General features: G+C 51.9%; 1 protein-coding gene across 1 annotated transcript in view; it reads right to left on the reverse strand.

Moving 5' to 3' along the window:
• Positions 1-20,992, reverse strand: part of MSANTD1 (Myb/SANT DNA binding domain containing 1) — a 191,757-nt gene that overhangs the window by 167,845 nt on the left and 2,920 nt on the right. The window contains exons 2-3 of the mRNA XM_036921273.2: positions 18,570-18,845; positions 16,422-16,695 (exon numbers count right to left, since the gene is read on the reverse strand). Of these exons, the coding sequence (XP_036777168.1) occupies positions 16,455-16,695; positions 18,570-18,845 (517 nt within the window). The 3' untranslated portion in view covers positions 16,422-16,454. The remainder of the gene's footprint in view (positions 1-16,421; positions 16,696-18,569; positions 18,846-20,992) is intronic.

The raw sequence follows: 20,992 nt of genomic DNA on the forward strand, positions 1-20,992 counted from the left end.
ATCTGTGGCATCTTGCTGCACTGATGGACAGTGACTATATTGGGGTATGGGGGGGACTTGATAATGTGGGTGAATGTAGTAACCACATTGTTTTTTCATGTGAAACCTTCATAAGAGTGTATATCAATAATACCTTGATTTAAAAAATCAGTCCTTAGATCCCAGAACTCAACAACCCCCAAGCACGATAAATATAAAGAAAACACAAAAAGGCACAAATTGTTGAAAATTAAAACTAAAATCTTAGAAGTATCCAGAGGAAGGAAGATATAGTACATTTATTAGTACAGTAATAAAAATGGCTGAGTTCTTACCAGAAACAATGAAGACCCAAGACAAAAAAAAAAAAGACACAAATTTTTAAAGACTGGGAGAAAAATTATCAACTGAGAATTCTACAACCAGCAAAAATATCCTTGAAAAATGAAAGTAAAATAGAACTATTTTAAAATAAACAAAGGCTGAGTGAAACCGCTGATAGTATCCTCATGCTGTAAGAAATGAAAGAAGAAATTCTTTAGGCTGAAGAGAAATGATGCCACATGGAGACTTGGCTCTGCACAGAAGAATAAGGAGCACTAACAATGGTGAGTGTGCGTGCAAATATGAGACGTCACAGGTCCCTTTTCTCCATTTCTTTGAAGACAATTGAACATTTAAAGCAAAAATAATAATGACATTATTTGAGGTTTATGTCATAAGTACCTGTAAATCCTAGGCAACAATACCACAGAAGATGGAAAGGAAATGGATCACGTGTTGAAAGGCCTTTACATACATGGGAGGCAGTAGAATATGACTTCAAAGTCTTCAGGGATTTCTTTAGGGATTCCAATATGTGTCCTTATGCTCTTCTTACCAGATATCCATCTTCCATTCCAACACTGCATTTCATCTTCTCACGGATTCCTAAGTAAGGTTTCCTAAAGAAACCTCTAAAAAATAGTACAAAGTGTATTGCAGCTAAAAATCCAATAGAGGAGATGAAATTTCAAAAAAAGCTTTAAATCAGTTGATCCAAAAGAAGGCAGGAAAGGAGGAACAAAAGAGCAAAAAACCAAACAGAACAGAAAACAATTAGCAAGATTAAAGGTAGACTTAATCTTTACCATTTCAATAATCATATTAAGTATAAGCTGGAGTGGCTGTATCTGCAAATATTTGAAGCAAGTATTGTGAGAAATAAAAGGAAACAAACAGACAAAGCCATACTTACAGTTGAATATTTAAGCATTTTTTTCTGTCATAAATTGATGAGCACACAGACAAAATAATCAGTAAGGATATAAAAGATTTGAACAATACCATCAAACAATCTAATCTAATTAACATGCATAGAAGACTCTACCCATCAGCTCCTGAATACAGATTCTCTCCTAGTGCATATGGAGCACTGACCAGGAGAGAACATATGCTGGGTCCTCAATAAACCTCAGTAATTTTAAAGAACTGAAGTCATACAGCATATGTTCCCTGACAACCGAAATCAGTAACAGTACCTAGCTAAGCACTCAATTTTCACAATTAAATAATACACTTTTCAGTAACCCACAGGTCAAATCACAAGGGAAATTAGAAAAGATACCTTTACCTGAATAGTAATAGAAACACAATATATCAAAATTTGTGGTATATAGCTAATGTTCTTATAGAGATACATTTATGATTTTAAATGCTAATGTCAGAAAAGATGATTTCAAATGAATGCTAAACCTCCATATTTCAAAGCCAGTGAATAAAGAGCATATTAAACCTAAGGTAAATAGAAGGAAGGAAATAATCAGAACAAAAATTATTTGCAATAGAGAACAGCCAAGCCACAGAAAAAAACATGAGAGACAGAAGTTGGTTTTATGAAAAGATTAATAAAATTTATCAACCCTTATTAAGACAGATGAAAAGTAGAGGGAAAACACAAATTACCAATATCAGGAACTTCATTTTAGAGCCCACAGATATTTAAGACTATTAAGATAATAGTATGAACAACTTAAGACAACAAATTTGACAACTTATATAAAATGGAAAAATTCATTTAGAAACACATAAAAAATTATACAAGAGGAAATAGAAAGTCCAAATAACCCTATATTGGTTAAAGAAATTGAATTAATAATTAAGAACCTTTAAGGGGAAGTGTGCTGGTGTCTACAACTTACTTAGGAATCCATGAGGAGATGAAATGCAGTGTGGGAATGGAAGATGGATATCTGGTAAGAAAAGCATAATAAAATGTTAATCTAGGAAATGGACATGATTGTCATTATACAATTCAGTCCATTTTTATGAATGGTTGAAATTTTCATAATAAAAAATTAGGTAAAAAGCCAGTACTTTCCATAAAGAAACTTATGCACAAATAAAACCTCAGGACCATATGGTATTGGAGTGAATCAAACTTAAATGTTCTCGCTTAAATGCGAGAAATAATACCATCCTTATGCAGACTTTTTCAGTAGATTGAAAAAGATGCAATACTTTTGAACTCATTTTACAAGGCCTGCATAACTCTGGTACCAAAACCAGACAAGGATCTCATGAGAAAAGGAAATTAAAGACCTATGTCCTTATGAGCATAAGCACAAAATCCTCAGCAAAATATTCCTAAATTAAATAGCATACCCTGAAACAAGTATGGATTATCGCAAGAATGCAAGGTTGGTTTAATATTTGAAAAGCAATCATGTTACTCATCATATTAACAAAACAAAGGAGAAAAATCTTGCAATTATCTCAAAAAATTCAAAAAGAGCATTTGTCAAAGTTCAACAGCCATTTATGATTAAAAACTCTAAACAAACTAAAAGTAAAAGGAAACTTCCTCAATTTGATAAATGGCATCTATGAAAAACCTACAGCTAACTTCATACTAATTGGTGAAAGAACTGAGTGTCTTCCACTGGTGTTAGGAATATTGGTGCCACTCTCATTGCTTTTTTTCAACATTGTACTGGAGATTGTAGCCAAAGGAATGAACCAAGAAAAAGAAATAGAAGGTATACAAATTAGAAAGCAAGAAGAGCCCTTATTCACAGAAAACATGATTGTGAACATAAAAAGCCCTATGAAATTTATTTAAAAAGCTGTTAGACTAATAAATGAGTTAGCAGGGTTGCAGGCTACAGATACAAACATCAATGGTATTTCTACACACTATCAAAAAACAATAGGAAAATTAAAATACTGAGAAATAAATTTATTAAAGGATGCACTAGACTTCACCCAAGGGAGAGATATACCATGTTAATAAATTTAAAGACTCAATAGACTCAATATTGATTGGTAACATGTCGATTCTCTTTAAGTTGATCTATAGATTTAATATCATCTCAATAAAAATTTGAGCAGTCTTTGTTTAGGTACAAATTGACAAGCTGATTTAAAATTTATATGGAAAAGCAAAAGGCCTGGAATAATTAAAACAATTTTTGAAAAGAAGAACAAAGTTGAAAGATTTACACTATCTGACCTCAAGACTTTCTGTAAAGCTACAGAATTGAGTTAATGTAGACATATAGACCAATGGAACTGAATGGAGTCTAGAAATAGACCCACTCTTGTTCAGTTAGTTGATTTTTGACAAAGGCACCAGAACGCAGGAAAAGGCTTTTAACAAATGATGCTGGAATAACTGGACAATCATATGGAAAAGAGATGCACCTGGATATCTAGCTCACATTATACACAATTATTCTGAGATGGATCACAGACCCAAATACAATCACAGCTTTTAGAAAATGATGTGGGAAAATATCTTCTTGGCCTTGAAGATTTCTTAGGACACAAAAAGCTCTAGCAATAAAAGAAAAATAAATCAGATAATCTTGATTTTATCAAAAGCAAAATCTCTGCCCACCAAAAGATACCTTTAACTTCCTGTTTCCTCCAAGGTCTGGATATTCTCACTGACCCCCCCAACTTCAAATGCCTAAAAACCAGACAGAACATATGAAGTGACTGTTTTTGGACATCAGACTGTGGAGGTGAGTCTCCTCGTGAGCCCTGACTCTCTGCCTGGGAACCCCCTGACTTCCGTGGCCCAGGGCTTTGGGGTCCAGGGCCATGGCTAGAAAGCAGCTCAGAGCCAAGCACACAGGCTGTGGGCTGGGTGGGCCTGGAGCAGGGCTGCATCTCCATGGGGGAAATCCACTGAGCAGGGGCATAGGTTCTGTGCCACCTGACCCGCTGAGTCCCATCACTTCCAAACCTCACTTTCGCACCTTAGGGTAGTAGCTGCACTGGGCTGGGTTTGGCCATGCGCCCTCAGCCACCCTAGGTGACCCTGCTCCTGTGCGGACACCGCCCCTCAGGGCCCCTGGCTCCAGGCTCCATGGAGCATTTCTATCCTCGGCTGTAACCTAAGCAGCTGCCCATTAAAATTCCATTAGTTTCGAAGGCTTGAGCTGCAGTTGATATTTCTAATTATTGTGAAATTAAAATTGTCCCTGTAATTTAAGGATAATTGCAGGAGATGCCAGCTGGCACCCCACAGGCTGCACTGTGCCCGAGCAGAACTTGGAAAGTCTCTTGAAAGTTCTCTGAACAGGAAAAGACAGAGGCCTTCTGAAAAGGAGGGAGGCAGGGGCGGGAGCAGCCGGAATCTAAACTTCAACACTCGCGGCCGCCGTCGCGACCTTGCCCTCCCCCCCTGCCCCCCAGCCCCGGCTGAGCCCCCTGGGCCAGCTCCCAGGCCTCCAAGCCCACAGTGGGCCTCCATGGGAAGAGGGTTAAGCGACGGCTTTACAGGGACTCCAACCCTGCGGCGGAAAAGGGCACCAACAGGTGTGACAGTGTGAGAATGTTCTAGGGCAGACAACCCTTGGGGCGAGGCATGTGCTGGGAGCACCTGTGGAAGCGAGATGAGAGGAAAGCTGGGGTCGGAGGAAGGGAAGCGCAGGCCCAGCCCCTCCCACTGCCCCTGGATCAGGTGAAGAACAACTCCACCCTCTGCCCTCTGGTGGAAGCCAGGCCTGGAGGGTGCGCCCAGCTGCCCGTGGCCTCGGAGCCTGGCTCCCAGCTTCCAAGAGGAGCAGGGCTAGCTGGTGGACTCCGCAGCAGCAGGGGTGAGGCTGGGAAGGAGCCCCAAGTCCCTGTGGCCCTCCGGGCCTCCCTTCTCCCGACTTGGAGACTGTGTGTACACATGGCGGTGGAGGTCATCAGCTGTGAAACCGCGCGCCCCTGGGCTCGCCTTCCCCTTGGCCTGTGTGTGGTCTGCCTGTCAGGGTGCACCAGGTGGCAGTCTGACCACCTTTGCCCACATGGCAGGGGTCACCAGCATTCCAGCCAGCAATGGTTGGACCCCCACCATCCCCCCACCCTCCCATTCAACTGTCCCCACTTAGCCAACACATTGCTTTAGGGGCTGCCATCACCAGTACCCACTCCCTTTCTAGTACAAAATTCCTTGTTAAAAATTTAGTTTAACCTCAAATAACAGAGGCTGGGAATAAGACTGGCATGGGATGGAATTTAATTTCTCCCGCATAAGAGAAGCCAGGCCCAGGCAACAGCTCCTCGGAGCAGTCAGACCCCAGGGCCTGCCCTGGCCGGCTTGTGGCTTTCATCCTTGATGTTGCCTCCTAGCCCTGGAAAGCTGCAGGGGAGCCAGACATCTCCTCCATCTCCTCTGCTGCTGGGCAGGAGGGAGGAGCATGTGCAAGAAAAACCCACGCATACCTGCCTGGCCCTTTCTTTTTTTTTTTTTATTGAAGGGTAGTTGACACACAGTATTACCTTACATTAGTTTCAGGTGTACAACACAGTGATTCAACATTTATATACATGATAATTCTAGGTACCAGCTATCACCCTACCAAGCTGTTACAATATCTTGACTATATTCCTTATGCTATACATTACATCCCGGTTACTTATTTATTTTACAATTGGAAGTGTGTTTATATATATATATATATTTTTTGTGAGGGCATCTCTCATATTTATTGATCAAATAGTTGTTAACTACAATAAATTTCTGTATAGGGGGGTCAATATCAATGCACAATCATTAATCCACCCCAAGCCTAATTTTCATCAGTCTCCAATCTTCTGAGGCATAACAAACAAGTTCTTACATGTAGAACAAATTCTTACATAATGAATAAGTTACATAGTGAACATTACAAGGGCAGCCATCACAGAAGCTTTCGGTTTTGCTCATGCATTATGAACTCTAAACAGTCAGTTCAAATATGAATATTCATTTGATTTTTAAACTTGATTTATATGTGGATACCACATTTCTCTCTTTATTATTATTATTTTTAATAAGATGCTGAAGTGGTAGGTAGATACAAGATAAAGGTAGAAAACATAGTTTAGTGTTGTAAGAGAGCACATGTAGATGATCAGGTGTGTGCCTGTAGACTATGTGTTAATCCAAGCTAGACAAGGGCAATAAAACATCCACGGATGCAGAAGATTTCTCTCAGAACAGGGGGGGTGAGGTTCTAAGCCTCACCTCTGTTGATCCCCAATTTCTCACCTGATGGCCCCCCTGCGACTGTGCCTGTCTTAGGTTGTTCCTCCCTTGAGGAATCTTACCCGTCTCTGGCTAACCAGTCATCTTCCGGGGCCATACAGGGAAATGTGAAGTTGGTGAGTGAGAGAGAAGCCTTATTGTTTGAAAAGGTCAGCTTTTTACTTCTTTGCATATTTATGCCCTGTGGCTTCTATGCCCAGCATTTGTCTTGAGGTGTCTTTACCACTTGGAAGAATTATGATACTCAGTAAATTCGACGTGTGGCACGAGTTCTATTTGAAGGTTGTGATTAGGAGGGAAGAAGAAAAGCTATAGAAGTAGCACTGCCTGTCCCTTTCTTAAGGAGGTTTCCCGGAATCTGTACCCAGCTTCTGCAGATAATTCACAGGTGCCTCGTCAGGTCAAACGAGGGGGCTTTTGGAAGGCTCCTAAGGATGGGGGCTGGTTGCGAGTGGAGCCACCCCTGGGACCCGAGGGTTGAACTTCAGTCCCACGCTGCCTGCCCCACCCCCACCTCCAGCTCGGGTGTTAAGCTTCGTCACCGATGCCAGTGATTTCATGAGTCCCGTCTGAGGAGTGAAGCCTCTGCACGACCCCGAGGGACAGCTGGGAGAGCTTCAGGTTGGCGACCCTGCAGTGCCTGCCCTCCCCAGGCCTCAGCCCGAGTTGTACGCTCCTATAGTGCACCGGAGGTCCGGTGAGCAAACATTTCTCTGATGTCAGTGAGCCACTCTAGTGAACCAATCAAACCCAAGGAGGGGCTGTGGGAGCCTCCAATCTACACCTGGTAGGTCAGAAGCCCAGGTGACAACCCAGACCTGCGATGGAAACTTCTGAAGTGGCAGGTGAGGCAGTTCTGAGGGGCGGAGCCCTTAACCTGTGGGGCCTGACAGCACCTCCAGGCAGACGGTGTCATAACTGGGTTCACCTGTGGGACCCCCAGCTGGGGTTAAGAACCACTTGGTGGTGTTGCGAAAAGCCCTCATGTTGGAATAGGCACCGAATAGTACCCTGAACTGTGCCATCCACACCCCTAACAACCCTAGCCTCACGGCGTCACAGTCTCTCCTCTTCTGCCAAGCTTCACTCAGCCTCACCAATATGACCCCATCTACCGGAGCCATTCAGGATGAAGGACTCTGGGAACCTGGTTCCCAGCACAGACTGTCTCAATAGAACACTCTAGAACACAGTGTCAGAAATCTACTTCAAGTCCTTAGAGGTAGCACCTGCTGGAGAAGGGGGAGCTCAAGCCCCAGGGCAGGGGAGGCCAGGCGAGGAAGGCAAGGAGGGGTGCCTGGAGGAGAGGAGGGCCCTGCGCGGCCCCGGGGCGCCCTAGCTGGGGCGGGAGGGCTGTGGCACAGCAGGGCCTGGGAAGGGTGTGTGGCCTGTGGGTTTTGCATTCATCATGTCTTGAATCTTTAAAGCTCTTCTGCCATACAATGTTTTGGAAATTGTACTTTTTAAATTAGACCATTTTCACCTGATGAGCTTGTTGCAACTCAGAAAGGTCTTGGACCCTGTGGGGAAGCAGGGATCCTGTGGCCAGGACCCTCACTGAACTTACACCACCTGATGATGTAACTGGCCTGTTGCTAGGCTACCTCTCCCACACCTTTAGGCAATTAGCCATTATTGCGCTTTATAGAGAGACAGGCCCAGTGCTCTGGGTGGAGGCGGAGACCTGGTGCTCGACCTACCGCGGGGAGAACAAGCCGGGTAATAAACCCTTTCGCCCCGAAGAACGTTTTGCTGTCGATTTCTTTGGTCACATTGAATCCATAGTGAACTTGCCCAAGGCTGAAACCCATCGGCAAGACAGGCGACAAGGTTCTTCCAAAATTTCTCCTAGAAGTTTTTGAACTTTTAAACCTAACCAGATGAAGTCTTTGTAAAAAGTTCTGAGGCCCATCTTTTTCTCTTGCCGGTCACAGCAGTCTGACTGCTAGTCATGGACCATGAGGCCACGGCGGCCACATCCACCGATGCCCGTGCGCTGACCCACGCCACCCCTTTACCCACCAACCCTGGATTATCGCCTGGCAAGTCCACGTGACCGAGTGCTAGGTGCCTCCGTGACAAAACCAAGCTCAGCTGAGTGAACCGGCAGACCAGACGGGCTCGTGACGACTCTTGAGTCGGGAGCACCACCCTGGCAGACAGGGCGCGCCGAGGAGCCATACGAACTCAAGGCCTGTAGGCTGACACGGGCAGGACAAGAGCTCCCCGTTTCCTTTGGGGGGCAGAAGGGCTCTACCTGGGGCTGGCCGCACTAGGGCTGATGTGTCAATCCAGGCTGACTGGTTGAAGGTCCACTCCTGGGAGTTCGGCCAGGCGTTTCCTCTTGGTTTGCTGACGTGGGCTTAGCACAGGTGACTCCACGTGGGCCCTGTTCTTTTTTTAAAACATCCCAGGTGTTCTGAAAGGTACCACCGTCCGTGGCCACCACCCCCTTCCCCGTTCTCCTCCCATGAAGCCCACCTTGTTTCCCACACACCTGGAACGACAGGTTTGCAGGCTGGCCTGGGGTCCTCCTGCAGGGCTGGCCACACACCTGCTGCCCAGGTGGCCCTTCCTGTCCAGTGCGATTATGTCAGCGTCCTTTGCCACTTCATTTATTCATAAGCATTGTACAACTGTTATGAATGGGATTTTTCCTATTCCCAACTGGTTATTACTAACAAAAAAGGAAAGGAATTTTACATATTTACTTTATTATTTGTCTCTTATTAATCTGGAAGGTTTTTAAAAAGCTTTTCCTTAAGGTTTCCTGGTTTTACAATCACGTCATTGGCAAACGAAATTGTTGCGGCTCCATTTCCAGTGCTTACACCGATTACCCGGTGTCCTTGGCGAGCAGTGGGGCGGGCCCACAGCGACCTTGGGAAGTGCCACACGACTGTCCGCCTCCACAGCTGAGCACCTGTTTGCTGGTGGGGGAGGGTAAATCATCGACATGCTTTCCCCGAACTCCCATAGTACCAGGGCTTCTAAAGGGATTGTTGGCATGACTCAGCCCAGTCGGCCCCCTCAGATGTGCCCCATGGCGCCTCCTCTCATTTAGAGAATTCTGCTGCTGGGCGTCGGTCCCCAAAGAAGTCCTACTTGGTTATGGCGTCTTACATTTGCTAACATTTTATTTACACTTTTTGATTTATTTTTCTGTTTTGCACTTAAAAAAAATCAGGTTGGTATTAAGGTTTTGACTGGTTCGCACTTGGGCTGGGGAATTTTTATCTGTTTTGGGATATGCCTAGTTTAAATAGCACCTTGGGAAGGTGTTTTCACAATCACTATCCTTCCATCCTGCAATTCTGCATGTAGCAATTTACCGTGTAAAAAACGTAGCAGAGAAAAAACAATCTCATTAAACAACAAGCAGAGGATCTGAATATTTTCCCAACGACGCACAGGTGGCCCACAGACACGTGAAAAGGTGCTCCGCATTGCCGATCATCAGGGAAGTGCTCACAGCAGGAGTTGGTGAGGACATGCAGAAAAGGGACCTGTGCCCCCTGCTGGTGGGCGTGCTGGCCAGCACACAGGCCTCAGCACATACGAACCTGCAGCAAGTGGTGCTCAGCGGAATGAGCCAGTCGCCCAAGGACACACATTGAAGCCACTCACACAAGGTGCCAGAGGAGTCAGTGGGCAGAGCGCGGGGGCGCTGGCGCGTCAGGGTAATGGAGGCATTTCGGCTGGGAGACAAGAAAGTCCTGGGGTGATGGCGGGGTGGGTGCACAGCAGTGCAAATGCAACCAACCCACTGACCTGTGCACTTAGAAAGCCTATGATGGCAGATTTTACACTGTATTTTACCACATTAAAAAAAAATATGGAAATGCTAAGGACTTAAAAACTCAAAACAAGTTAGGAAAAGAATAACACAGCTGAAAGATTTATTATACCAGATTTCAAGACTTACCGCAATCTGACAGTAGAGTGTTGACGTGAGGCATAGACATCACTGATGGACAGAACACAGACTCGAGGTGGGGACATACAAATCTTGGGACAACTTATTCTCAAGAATGATTCCAAAACCTTTCAACAGTGAAGGGGCAGCCTTGTCCTCAGTCAGTGCTTGACCACAGATGGGTGTGGAAATGCGTACCAGGACCCGGGAGCCACCGAGCATCATGTGATGAGTTTCCTCCTGTTTAACTTTTTGCTCCCCTGGAGTAGTAACTCTTTTGTCTGATTTTTGAAAAGTACTTGCCAGCGCACAAGCATGTGCCAGGGTCCAATGGCCCCGCTGCTTAGAGGAAGCCTGGAGCAATCTGTCCACACGGAGGGGACCACAATGCCCCACCTGGCGGCCATCCTGCCGCAGAGAGGAGGAGGGTGTGTCCCCAACAGCGAGGTGCAGAGCCACATGTGCCTGTGTGAGGCAGGCTGGCTGGGGAGACATGCCAGTGCCCGCTGGGCCTCAGCCGCAAGCCATGCACATGGAGGTGAGCAGAAAGGTTGCTGGGGGACATCAATAGCTCCCAGGAGTGCCGGGAGGATCAGAAACAGGTTTGAGGCACACACACCAAGAACTGTTTTCCAAAGGACAATAGTGACCTGCCGGAGGCGGACGGCCCAGCTCCACACTGCAGGGCCTCCTCTGTGACCTCAGGGCCAGCCACTCTCCAGGGACTCCACACCAGGAGGCACTGGCCAGCTGTGGCTGTGGTTGGAGAATGTCTGAAGCGGACACAAATGAGGTGCGGGCCGCTGCCGGCTGCACAGAGGCTCAGCACTCCACACGCCTTTGTCCCAGTAGCCACTGGGGAGCAGAGGCCCAGCCACCGGGGAGGGACAGGCATGCATTCTCACGGGCCCTCACCACGCGGCCCAGGACACCTGTTCCCTCACCTTCCCCGGCTGCCCTGTGGTGGTCTCTCCACCATGTGGCTGACGAGGTGGGGAGACCCCCGGACAGAGAGGCCAGAGCAGGGAGCTGGCACAGCCTTGAATGAAGGCAACAGTCAGAGCTGCGAGGGGACCCGAGGACCAAGGCTGCTTGTGGGCTGCAGGAGCCGCGGGCTGCAGGGACCTCTGATTTGCTCCAGTAAATGTAGTTTGTGTGGCAGCAGCTGCAAATGACAACCCATGCGACCAAGTGGAGGGAACCTGGCCCTCAAGGCCTGCCCGCCTTACGGAAGCCAGGAATCCACTCTACTGCGGGTCTCACGGCTCACAGTCTGGACAGTAAAGCAGTCCAGAGGCCACTCGGGGGTCAGCTGGCTCTCTGGTCCAATCACACCTGGAGGTGCTGGGTAGGTGGCCCAGGGATGCTGCAGGCTCCCGCAGGGCCTACCTGAGATGGGCTTGGGCCCAGCAGCACCTCCCCGCTGGAGCCCCACACAGAGGGTTTCCATGGCGCTGGGTCCTAAGGAGAGGGCGCCAGCCCACCAGAGCAGGGCTGCCCTGCTGTCACCTGGACTCCTGCTCTGGGACACCATCAACCCGCTGAAAGCAGGGCATTCATGTCAACCTGTGGCCGGTGGGAGGAAAACCCAGCTCCGGCCTCACCACACATGCCCAGGTTTGCCCAGGTGGTATTTAGGAGGGCTCTTCGCTCTCCACAGTCCAACATCCAGGCCAAGCACACCCTGGGCAATCTCTCCACATGTCCCATCTACTGAGGTCCTGAGTCACTTACCTACTAGTTTATTACCTGTCTGCGGCCTCTGTAAACTCTGTGAGAACACAGTTTCTATCTGATTTACACCTGTGCCCAGAACACACCAGATGTCAATAACATGGTTGTTAGATGAGGGACAAAGGGCCATCCTCTGGGCCTTGTGGGGCACTCAATTCAGAGGCACTGCCAAGAGTAAGAACATGGGGGCCCACCACACACACGGCCCAGCCCACCCGCCCTCTGCTCTGGACATCGGAGATCCCCAGGATGCGGCGGCGAGGCTGCCCGACACATTCCTGTGCACAGCGCTGAGTCTGTTCTCGAAGTACAGCTGTGGAGCCCTGAGGCCAAAACGATATCGTATCATGACCAAAGAAAACTGTCATTTGCCCCCTTCATGCACAGACATTTGTGGCGCTGGGTCCTTGGCACGAGCAGAGGCAGGGGGCAAACCTGGTGGTGGCTTGGAGCTCCTCCCCACCGCACACTTGCCGTAAAAAGGCCCGTTTCATTTGGAAGCACCCTCGGCAGTAAAAGTGACCCATTTTATTACACGTTGGCCCCTGAATACGTGTCTTTCTAACAGTCTGTGTGACAAAGCAGAGAGGGAGCAGAAAGTGCTTCCGCTCAGCACACAAGTACGATGCCTGCAGAGAAGCATGTGTGCCATCGTTTGAGCCACCAGCTGAAACATGCAGTTTCTTTCAATGAAACACAATTCTTACTTGAAAGAAGGAATCATCAGAACCTCTACTTTTTCAGACTCAGGTACCAGGCAGACAGTTTCTTGAAAACGAACAAAGTGAGCTGTCCCTTTCCAGAAAGCAACCGACAGTATTTGTGACCAATGACGAAATTAAAACTGTCATTCAAATGTGGGACTGTGAGCTCAGCGACTTCCCGAAGGAAGGCTTTTCCGCCAAGTGGTGGTGGTGGTGATGAAAGTGATGCTTTGACTGTGTCCATGGCCCAGGCCAGCGCTCCGCAGGCCTGCCCAGCCAGGTGAGCCGGTACTTCTCAAATGCCCGACGTGTGATATTCCAAGAGTTAGCATACAGGAGGCTCCATCCACATGCCAGGCAGGCTGGTGGACGCCGAGGCTCGGAGGGCACATCATGGGTGTGGTTCCAGAAGCCACCAACTGTCTGGAGCAGGTGCAATGCTGAGGAAGCATGTCCACAGGTGTTTCCAGAACATTCCTTTCTTTTCCAGGTGCACATCCACGTCAGGCTCTCCTGCAGATACTCTCCTGTGTTACAACCAAACATCCCAGGCAGCCAGCGTTTGGGAGCCATTGATGGACTGCCCGTAAGCCAGGGATCTGAGGCATCACACCTGCCTCTCTCCTCACTAACACTTTCTGTTTCGGAAAATATATTTTCACACAATTTTTACTTTTGTTGACATAAATTGGGTTTATTGTTATTTTGAAATGAATACATATTTTTAAATCTTAGGTTTGATGTCTAATAAGGTAACCTAATGGTATTAATATTGGCAGCAAACACTCACACAAACAAAGCTCTCTGGGGTCTCCAGCAATTTCTAAATGTAAAGGGTCCCAAGACCCGCTTCGCAAGGTGCTGCCCTGGGCTCGTGTGCGTGGGGATGGACACCTGAGTTGCACTGGGCTTTCTTTCCTCTTGATGGGATGATGCCAAAGTGCCCCTCAGAGTGGTGTGCCCTTGGCACTGGCTGGCAATGTCTGGGTTGGTGTTTCTGGCCATTCCTCCCACCGTCGGTCCTGCTGGGGGACACCCACCCCACAGGTGTGCCCGGCCGTCGGCACCTCCCTGGGGCTGCATGAGGCCGGCCCGCACTCCCGGGTACTGTTCTGCGTTTTGCTCAGTCCTTGTTCACGCGAACTTACGGAGTCTGCCCATCTCAAAACAGATCTCAGTGCTACGAAGAGGGCAGCTGACATCCCCTTAACAAGCTGACGACATTCCATTGCAGAGCTTTTGGGGAGGCACCGAGTTTCTCCCCGTGTGAGGCCTCGTTGTCGGTCTTTCAAGGGAGCTGAATGGTTTTCTTCATACGGATCCTATGCCGCTCTCGTTAAATCCACTAACAGATACTCTACGGTTTTTAATCATAACTGTGAGAGGGACATTTTTCCATTCTCCTATTTAACAGGTTTACAGTGGTTTAAGGAGCTCTTGATCTTTTTTATATTTAGTTTTCTGGGCATATGAAACTATGGGCTGAAAATAAAGGTAATTTTTCGTTTCTTCCCTTCACCGCCCACCTGCTTATTGTGTTTGCCTAGTGCATTGCCGGAAGTGTCAAAGCAACCTGAGTAACAGTGACACACTCGTCTGCAGCCCGGTCTTAGTTTTCACTGTCACACATTGTTCTGCTGAACCTTATCAAATATTTTAGCATTTACTGCTATGGCCACTTTTTCCTTCTCAACAGACAGAGAACTACAGACAAAGTCAGGAAGTCGTAAGACACACTGCTTACAGGGCACGATGCAGGTGGCTCCGCAGTTGGGTTCTGACTAAGTGGTCCTGCTGCAGCCAAGGGAAAGGGCGGGCAGTGCCACCCAACTGAGGACGTGAGAACAGCAGTGATCCAGGCTCTGGGGAAGAGCAGGGAAAGCAGACCCCGCGTCCTCTGAACACAAATGCAAAGATGCTGAGTAACATACCATAAACGGTAACTTGCAGTTACTGAGATACCAGTACCTCATGACCATGATTCTAGGAATGCAAAGATGTTTCAGGCATGGGCTCTGCTTCCAGGACCCCCATCTGATGCCTCCTGAGGCAGCTCCCAGGCATGACCACCCTGACGGCGGCTGGGGGCATGCGCTGTCGGGGCTCCACTCAGCACCCTCTGGACCCAGCCCGCCCGGGCAGAGTGTCTGCTGAACAAATGAGTCCTTGACGTGGCGTCTTGTCTCAGCATGAACGGGCTCCTGAGCTACAGCTCGGCCAGCCCAAGCCCCCCCACCCAGGTCTTCCACGCTAGATACCTCCAAGCTCTCTATCCTTGCAGTGGTGTGCCGCTCTTCCCAGCCAGGGCTCAGCGATGTCACAGGAACAAAACTGACCTTGGTTGGGGTTTTTACAGCATGGAAGCTCGTAAGTGTGGCAGGCTCCAGCCCTGGCACAGACCTGCAGTGAAAACTGCAGCAGACACACCACTGCTTTCATCCCAAAGCCCAGCGGGGGGTCCCCGATGTGGCTGCAGAGGGTGGCTTGCTGCCTGGCTCTGCCCTCTGGGCCCCGCCAAGCACCAGCTCCTCCCTCCCTGCTGTTGGCTCAGGGCTGGCCTCTGCGCCACTGGTGACCTCGCAGGCTACTGCAGGGTCACACCAGGATGGCCATGGCAATCCCCCAGCAGGCCCCCTGCTTCCCTATCACCTCCACCAGTCTGCTCAGCCGTAGCCAGAGAGCTTTTCTAGACAGTAAGTCAAAGCATGTCACCCGCCACTAACTCACCCATCGTGTGCCTCAGAACCCTGGTGTGTGGGCAGCAACGTGCTGGTCCCAGGGGTGAATCAGACAGTCCTGTGCAGACAGTGACCGAAGCCCAAGGAAGACTTAGCAAGAATTCAGCAGAGAAGCTTCTGGAAAGGTTTTCCCGTTGGTGGAAGGGCAGAGGCAGTGAGGTGAGCCGCATGCTGGCCCACCACAGCTCCCCTCCTGCGCCTGCAGATCCAGCCCCATGCAGCAGCCACGGCACGGCCGCGGATCTGGGGAGCCCCGCCGCACCCACTGCTACTGGGATTTGCCGTGCCCACCAGCTCCGGTGCAGTGCCAGCTCCTCCCCACCTGCGGGTGACCGGCCCCTGCCCCTCCGTGCTGGCCCTTTCTGCCAGCGTGCGTCACAGTCTGCTCCAATTTTCTGTCGAGGTTCGCCCGGTCCCAGCTCCCGGAGGCCAGGCACAGAACACCGAGCAGGGCCTGCCCCTTAGCAGGCGTTGGGTTTGCTAGTGTGCCGCCAAAGGGGGACTCAGAGCCCACGGGAAGGCTGCACGGGCTCTCTGGGGTTTGCTGTGTCTCAGGTTACTTTGGGGCAGGTGCAGACCCTGGAGGGAGGAAATGACCATCCGCTTGGGGAGGGTCTCCGTTTCAGAGAGAACCTGTTTACTTTTGCACCCCCAGCCCCTTCCCGGGTGCATTCCCTCCAGGCCCGTGAAAGCGAGCTCTATTTCCAGGCAGTCATGAAAATCACACATTTAATATCAAAGCCATTTCATCCCTCATGGCAGTGACCCAACAGGCAGCAGGTTCCAGGACATTCTACCCGGGAATGCCCCCCGAGCGACCCTGAGCCTGGCCTGTGTCCAAGGAGCACGCGGGGCCCAGCCGCCCGCCCGCCGCCCACAGCCTAGGCACCGGACTTGGCGATGAGCTTCTCCAGCAGGCTCATCATGCGCTCCTGCAGCCGCAGACTCTGCACCTGCAGGAGGTTGTGCTGGTCCAGCACGCGGCGCACCTCCCGGCACGTCTCCTCCACTGCCCGGCTCAGCCGGCGCTGCTCCTCCAGCGTGGCCTCCAGCAGGCGCAGCTTCCTCCTCCGGAACTGGCGGCTCTGCGCCTTGCGCTTCTTCAGCGGCCGCCCGTCCGACCTGGAAGGACAGTGCTGCCATGTGGACGGCTGGGCCCGGAGCCTGTGCGCCCAGGGCACCCCCCGGCCCCCGACCACCCCACTGGGCCACGGGACTCCGAGGCCGCAGGCAGCGGGCCGCTCCCTCCGAGCCCGGCCATCATGGCAGCGAGGGGGCGACAGGGGCTGCAGCACCGCCATCCCCTGGGACCCGAGGCCGTCCCATCGCTGGGCCACAGGACACCCAGACCCCGTGGTCCTTGGGGGCTGGGCACCCTGCACCAGCAGAGCACCTCAAACCCGCTGCGCTGGGTGCACAGGCAGTGAGGGTTTGGAGAGATGAGGGCGGCTGGCGGGAGGGGGGCCGGCCGCCTCCCAGGAAGCGAGGCCTCCTGCTCTGGCCGGCCTGGGGCAGATGGGAAAGTGAGGTCCAGAAGGAAGGGCCTGGGTCACGGCAGCCGGGGATGGGGAGGTGGGAGGACAGGCAGGCACCTAGAGGGGCCAGGGCCCGCAGAAGCCTCGGCCCCCCTCCCTGGGGCAGGAGCAGCTCTGGTGGATGGGGCAGTGGGGGCAGCCCAGCCTGCGGCTATACCCTGGGCTCTCTGCTGTCGGGTGGTGGGCATCCTGGTCCAGCCAGACCCAGCCCTGTGCTCCTGAGAATGCTGGCAGCTCAGCTGCCTTCAGAGGTGGACAGTGGAGCTCTGGGCCCGGGGCAGAGCAGTGCCCACGTCCCAGCCCCGGGGTGGTATGGGAGTGGGGCTCTGTCCCTGGAAACAACTGCCATACGCCTTCACAGCCATGAGTTCAGTATGGCTGTGAGCACAGGCACTTCTGGCAGGGGTCTTTGCTGAGAAACGCTCTCTGCGGAAGGGGTGCTGGACAAACTGAGCAGCAGCCCCTGACATCAGGCCCCCCAGGAATGCCTTCCTCACCCCAACCCTGTCTGACAGGCCTGAGGACCAGGGCTTGGGGCAGAGGCAGGACTGTGACTCAAGTCCACACTCTTCCTGTTCTCATCCCCAGCCAGCCACCTCCTATTCATCCTTGAAGCCCCCGTGAAACAGCCACAGGGATGTCTCTCCTGCACACCTGTCCGTGTCCTGAGGGTAGGGTCACGTGGCCGACAGGCCTTGCAGGGTGTCTGTGATGGACGGCAGAGGGCAGGGCACACCCGCCGCAGCGAGGTTTTGAGTGCACTCTCAAGGGAGTGGAGGCCAGCCCAACACTCCCTCGCTCCCAGGGCTGGTCGGCCCAGCAAGGAAGGGGGAAATCCCCAGGCTGGCCTGCCCAGCGGTCAGGAGAGCCCAGCAGCCAGAGGCCCGGAGCGAGAGGAAGGCCCTCTACATGGGGCGTCTGGTCTTCTCTGTGCGCTGGCCCTACATAGTCCATGCTTGCCTCTGACACGTACAGCAGGCCTGGGAGAAGGTACCAATTTATCCCCACCTTACAGAGGGGGACTGAGGCCCAGAGAGGTCAAGGACTTTCCACACAGCTGAACAGTGATGGAGTCGGGAGACAGACCCAGCGAGTGGACACGACAGCTCAACACTTCACAGCCACCTGCCTTCCTGTCTGAGGCCCCCTGGCTTGAGGCCTCCCCATCTGTCTCCATGGTCTGACCTCCCCATCTGAGCCTCCATGGTCTGAGCCTCCTTGTCTGAGGCCTCCCTTGTCAGCCTCCCTGGTCTGACCTCCCCCTCTGAGCCTCCATGGTCTGACCTTCCCATTTGAGCCTCCCCCTCTGAGCCTCCCCGTCTGAGGCCTCTCTGTCCCTGGAGGCACCTGTGCACTGCCTAGCCGTGTGCAGCCAGCCAGGGATGGCAGAGGGTGCCGCTGCCAGCTCATGGTGCCCTGGCAGCTCCGGGCCCCGCTGCGGTCAGGGAAGAAGCACTCTACCTGCACTTAAGGGACAGTAAGCTGGAGGAGCTGTCGGAGCCGTCGTCGTGGTGGCGGCCTTCGTAGGAGCACTGGTTATACGGTAAGTACAGAGGGGCGGACTTAGCTGACGGCGACAGGGACGCCTCGGTCTGGGACGCGGAGGGCCCCGGCTGCTGGCCATCCGGCAGTTTGCCATCACAGGACTCAGGGACCGTGGCCAGAATCCTATCAATGGCTAGGTAATAGGGCCAGTCGGGCGGGACGGACTCGCTATCTGTCATGCATTTTAATTTCCTGAAACGAGAGACACAAGAGCCAAGGGTGAGAAACGGAGCTGCCCCGCCCGGCCCGCCCGCCCTGGGCAGAGGGCACTTGGGGCTCCAGGACCCCGGGGGCCCTGTGGCACGGGCGGTAGCCACTCTTGGCCAGACAGGCCTCCCCACGGAATCGGCCAGGCTCCAGGGCCCGGTGGCACTGGATGCCCGAAGAAGCCAGGCTCGGGACCTAGATGGCCTCGCGTGTCCAAAGGCAGCACACGGGCCGAGGGGGAGAGCTCCCCGGGCAGGAATCAGGTTTTCTGTAAGTACGGGGTCTTGGGCTGCTTCGAATCACTGCTTTCTCTGCTTTTCTGTAGCTATATTTTTTGGCAGTGATCAAATACTGCTTTTAAACAAGTTAACCAACAATAATAAGATACTGTAATGTAATAAAATATATAAAACAAGCCTAGGAATAAAGTATTATAATATATAAACGTCAAATCCTGTAACATAACAGACACGCATCTCTGAGGAGGACATCTCATGTCTCAGGGAGCGGGAACCCCAGGAGCTAAGAGCACAGGCTTCAGTGTCCAACAGATCTGAGTCTGTGTCTCGTTGCCACTGCTTTGCTGTGTGACCTTGGGCAGGTTCATTAACCTCTCTGAGCCTCCACTTTCACATCAGTAAAATGGGGATGATTAAACTCCTCACATGGCTGTAGGGAGGTTCTAGTAAGACAATGCCTGGGTCCTGGCAAACGGGAAGCTGTTCAGGTGGCACTCTCGTCCGAAGACACCAGGAGGCAGCAGCGCTGGGCCGATAGGGTCTCTTCCCGTGTTGCCAGACACCTGCCATCCCCACTTGGCCCTGGGGCTGAGGGTCTGCACGGCACAGATCTGCCCGCTGTGGGTCCAAGCCCTTCCCAGGCCCTGCACCCTGCCCACCCCTGCAGACAGGCCCTGTAGGCCCCTGGGCCTTGGCCGGGAGTGAGGGACAGGGAAACGAGGCCACAGGACAGCCGGGTAGCCCTGCCAGGCCAGGAAAGAGGCCACAGGGTGTGTGTGTGTGAAGGGGAAGGCTCTTGGCCCCCTCAGACCCACTGCCTCCTGAGGCAGGGCTCCCCCAGACCCCCAGCTTCGGCCTGTGGCCCCTCATGTTCCAGTCCTGTGCTCCTCCTGGTGCCACAGAGCGCCTGCAGCTGGGCGGATCCCATCTCCTGACAGGTGGTTCCCTGCCAGGGTGTGGCCACTGGAAATACAAGCCAACCATCCTATTGGGTCAGCCTCAGCAAAGAGGCAGAGCTGGACAGCAAGGGGTCTGTGGCTCCGGGCAGCAAGCATAAGCCAGCCGCAGCAGGGGCGGCCTCAGAGCAGCACCAGCAGGTGCCGTGTCCTTAGCACAAGGCCAGGGACAGTCCACATGGGGAAGAGCATGACTGTCCTCTCTGACCACAGCAGCCCACCCATCACCCTGGAGGGCACGCACATGCTGGGTGTAGGGACCCCCTCTGGAGGACCCCCGAGCTCGTCCTGCCCATCCCAGCCAGCCCACTCCTTGGAGAAATGAGGGGAGACCTGCCTCCACCACGGGAGGCCCTAAGTGGTCGGGTATTCTAGCGACGATGCTCCATGGAACCTGGCCACCCCTTCAGGCTTTCTTAGCCTGACAGCCATCATATCTGAAGAGCCTTTGCTGTGGGGAGGCTCTGTGCAGGGGTCAGAGCATCGGCCTGTTAGGGGCTGTGCAGCCTTGGGCAAGTTCCTTTCCCACTCTGGGCCTCAGGACCCCTCTCAGTGAACAGGAGCTGTGAGGGGCCACAGCATGTGAACGCTTTGCAAACTGCGAAGTGCTGTGCATGTGTGCAGCTATAGCCTCTGACTACGATGGCTGGAGTGGAGGCCCCCAGAGGACCCAGGCCCCCATTCTGCTGTCCCTTCATGTCCTGCAGCCTCCTGGGCCCCAATCCCCCACGTCCAGGAAGGGAACAGAATCCTTCCCCTGGGACTTGGAAGAAGGCTTTCAAGATAAATAATGAATAACCCAGCAAGACAGTGATCAGAGCCCGGGAAGCACTGGGTCAGGTGAGAGGTGGGACGGCCATCCAGCCCCGCAGCCCCCTTCCAAGTGCACGGGGTGCACTGCGGGAACCGGGCAGGGGGCGTACGCCACTGCAGAAGA

The sequence above is a fragment of the Manis pentadactyla genome, chromosome 5 (assembly GCF_030020395.1).
Source record: "Manis pentadactyla isolate mManPen7 chromosome 5, mManPen7.hap1, whole genome shotgun sequence".
NCBI classification, from domain to species: Eukaryota; Metazoa; Chordata; class Mammalia; order Pholidota; family Manidae; genus Manis; species Manis pentadactyla.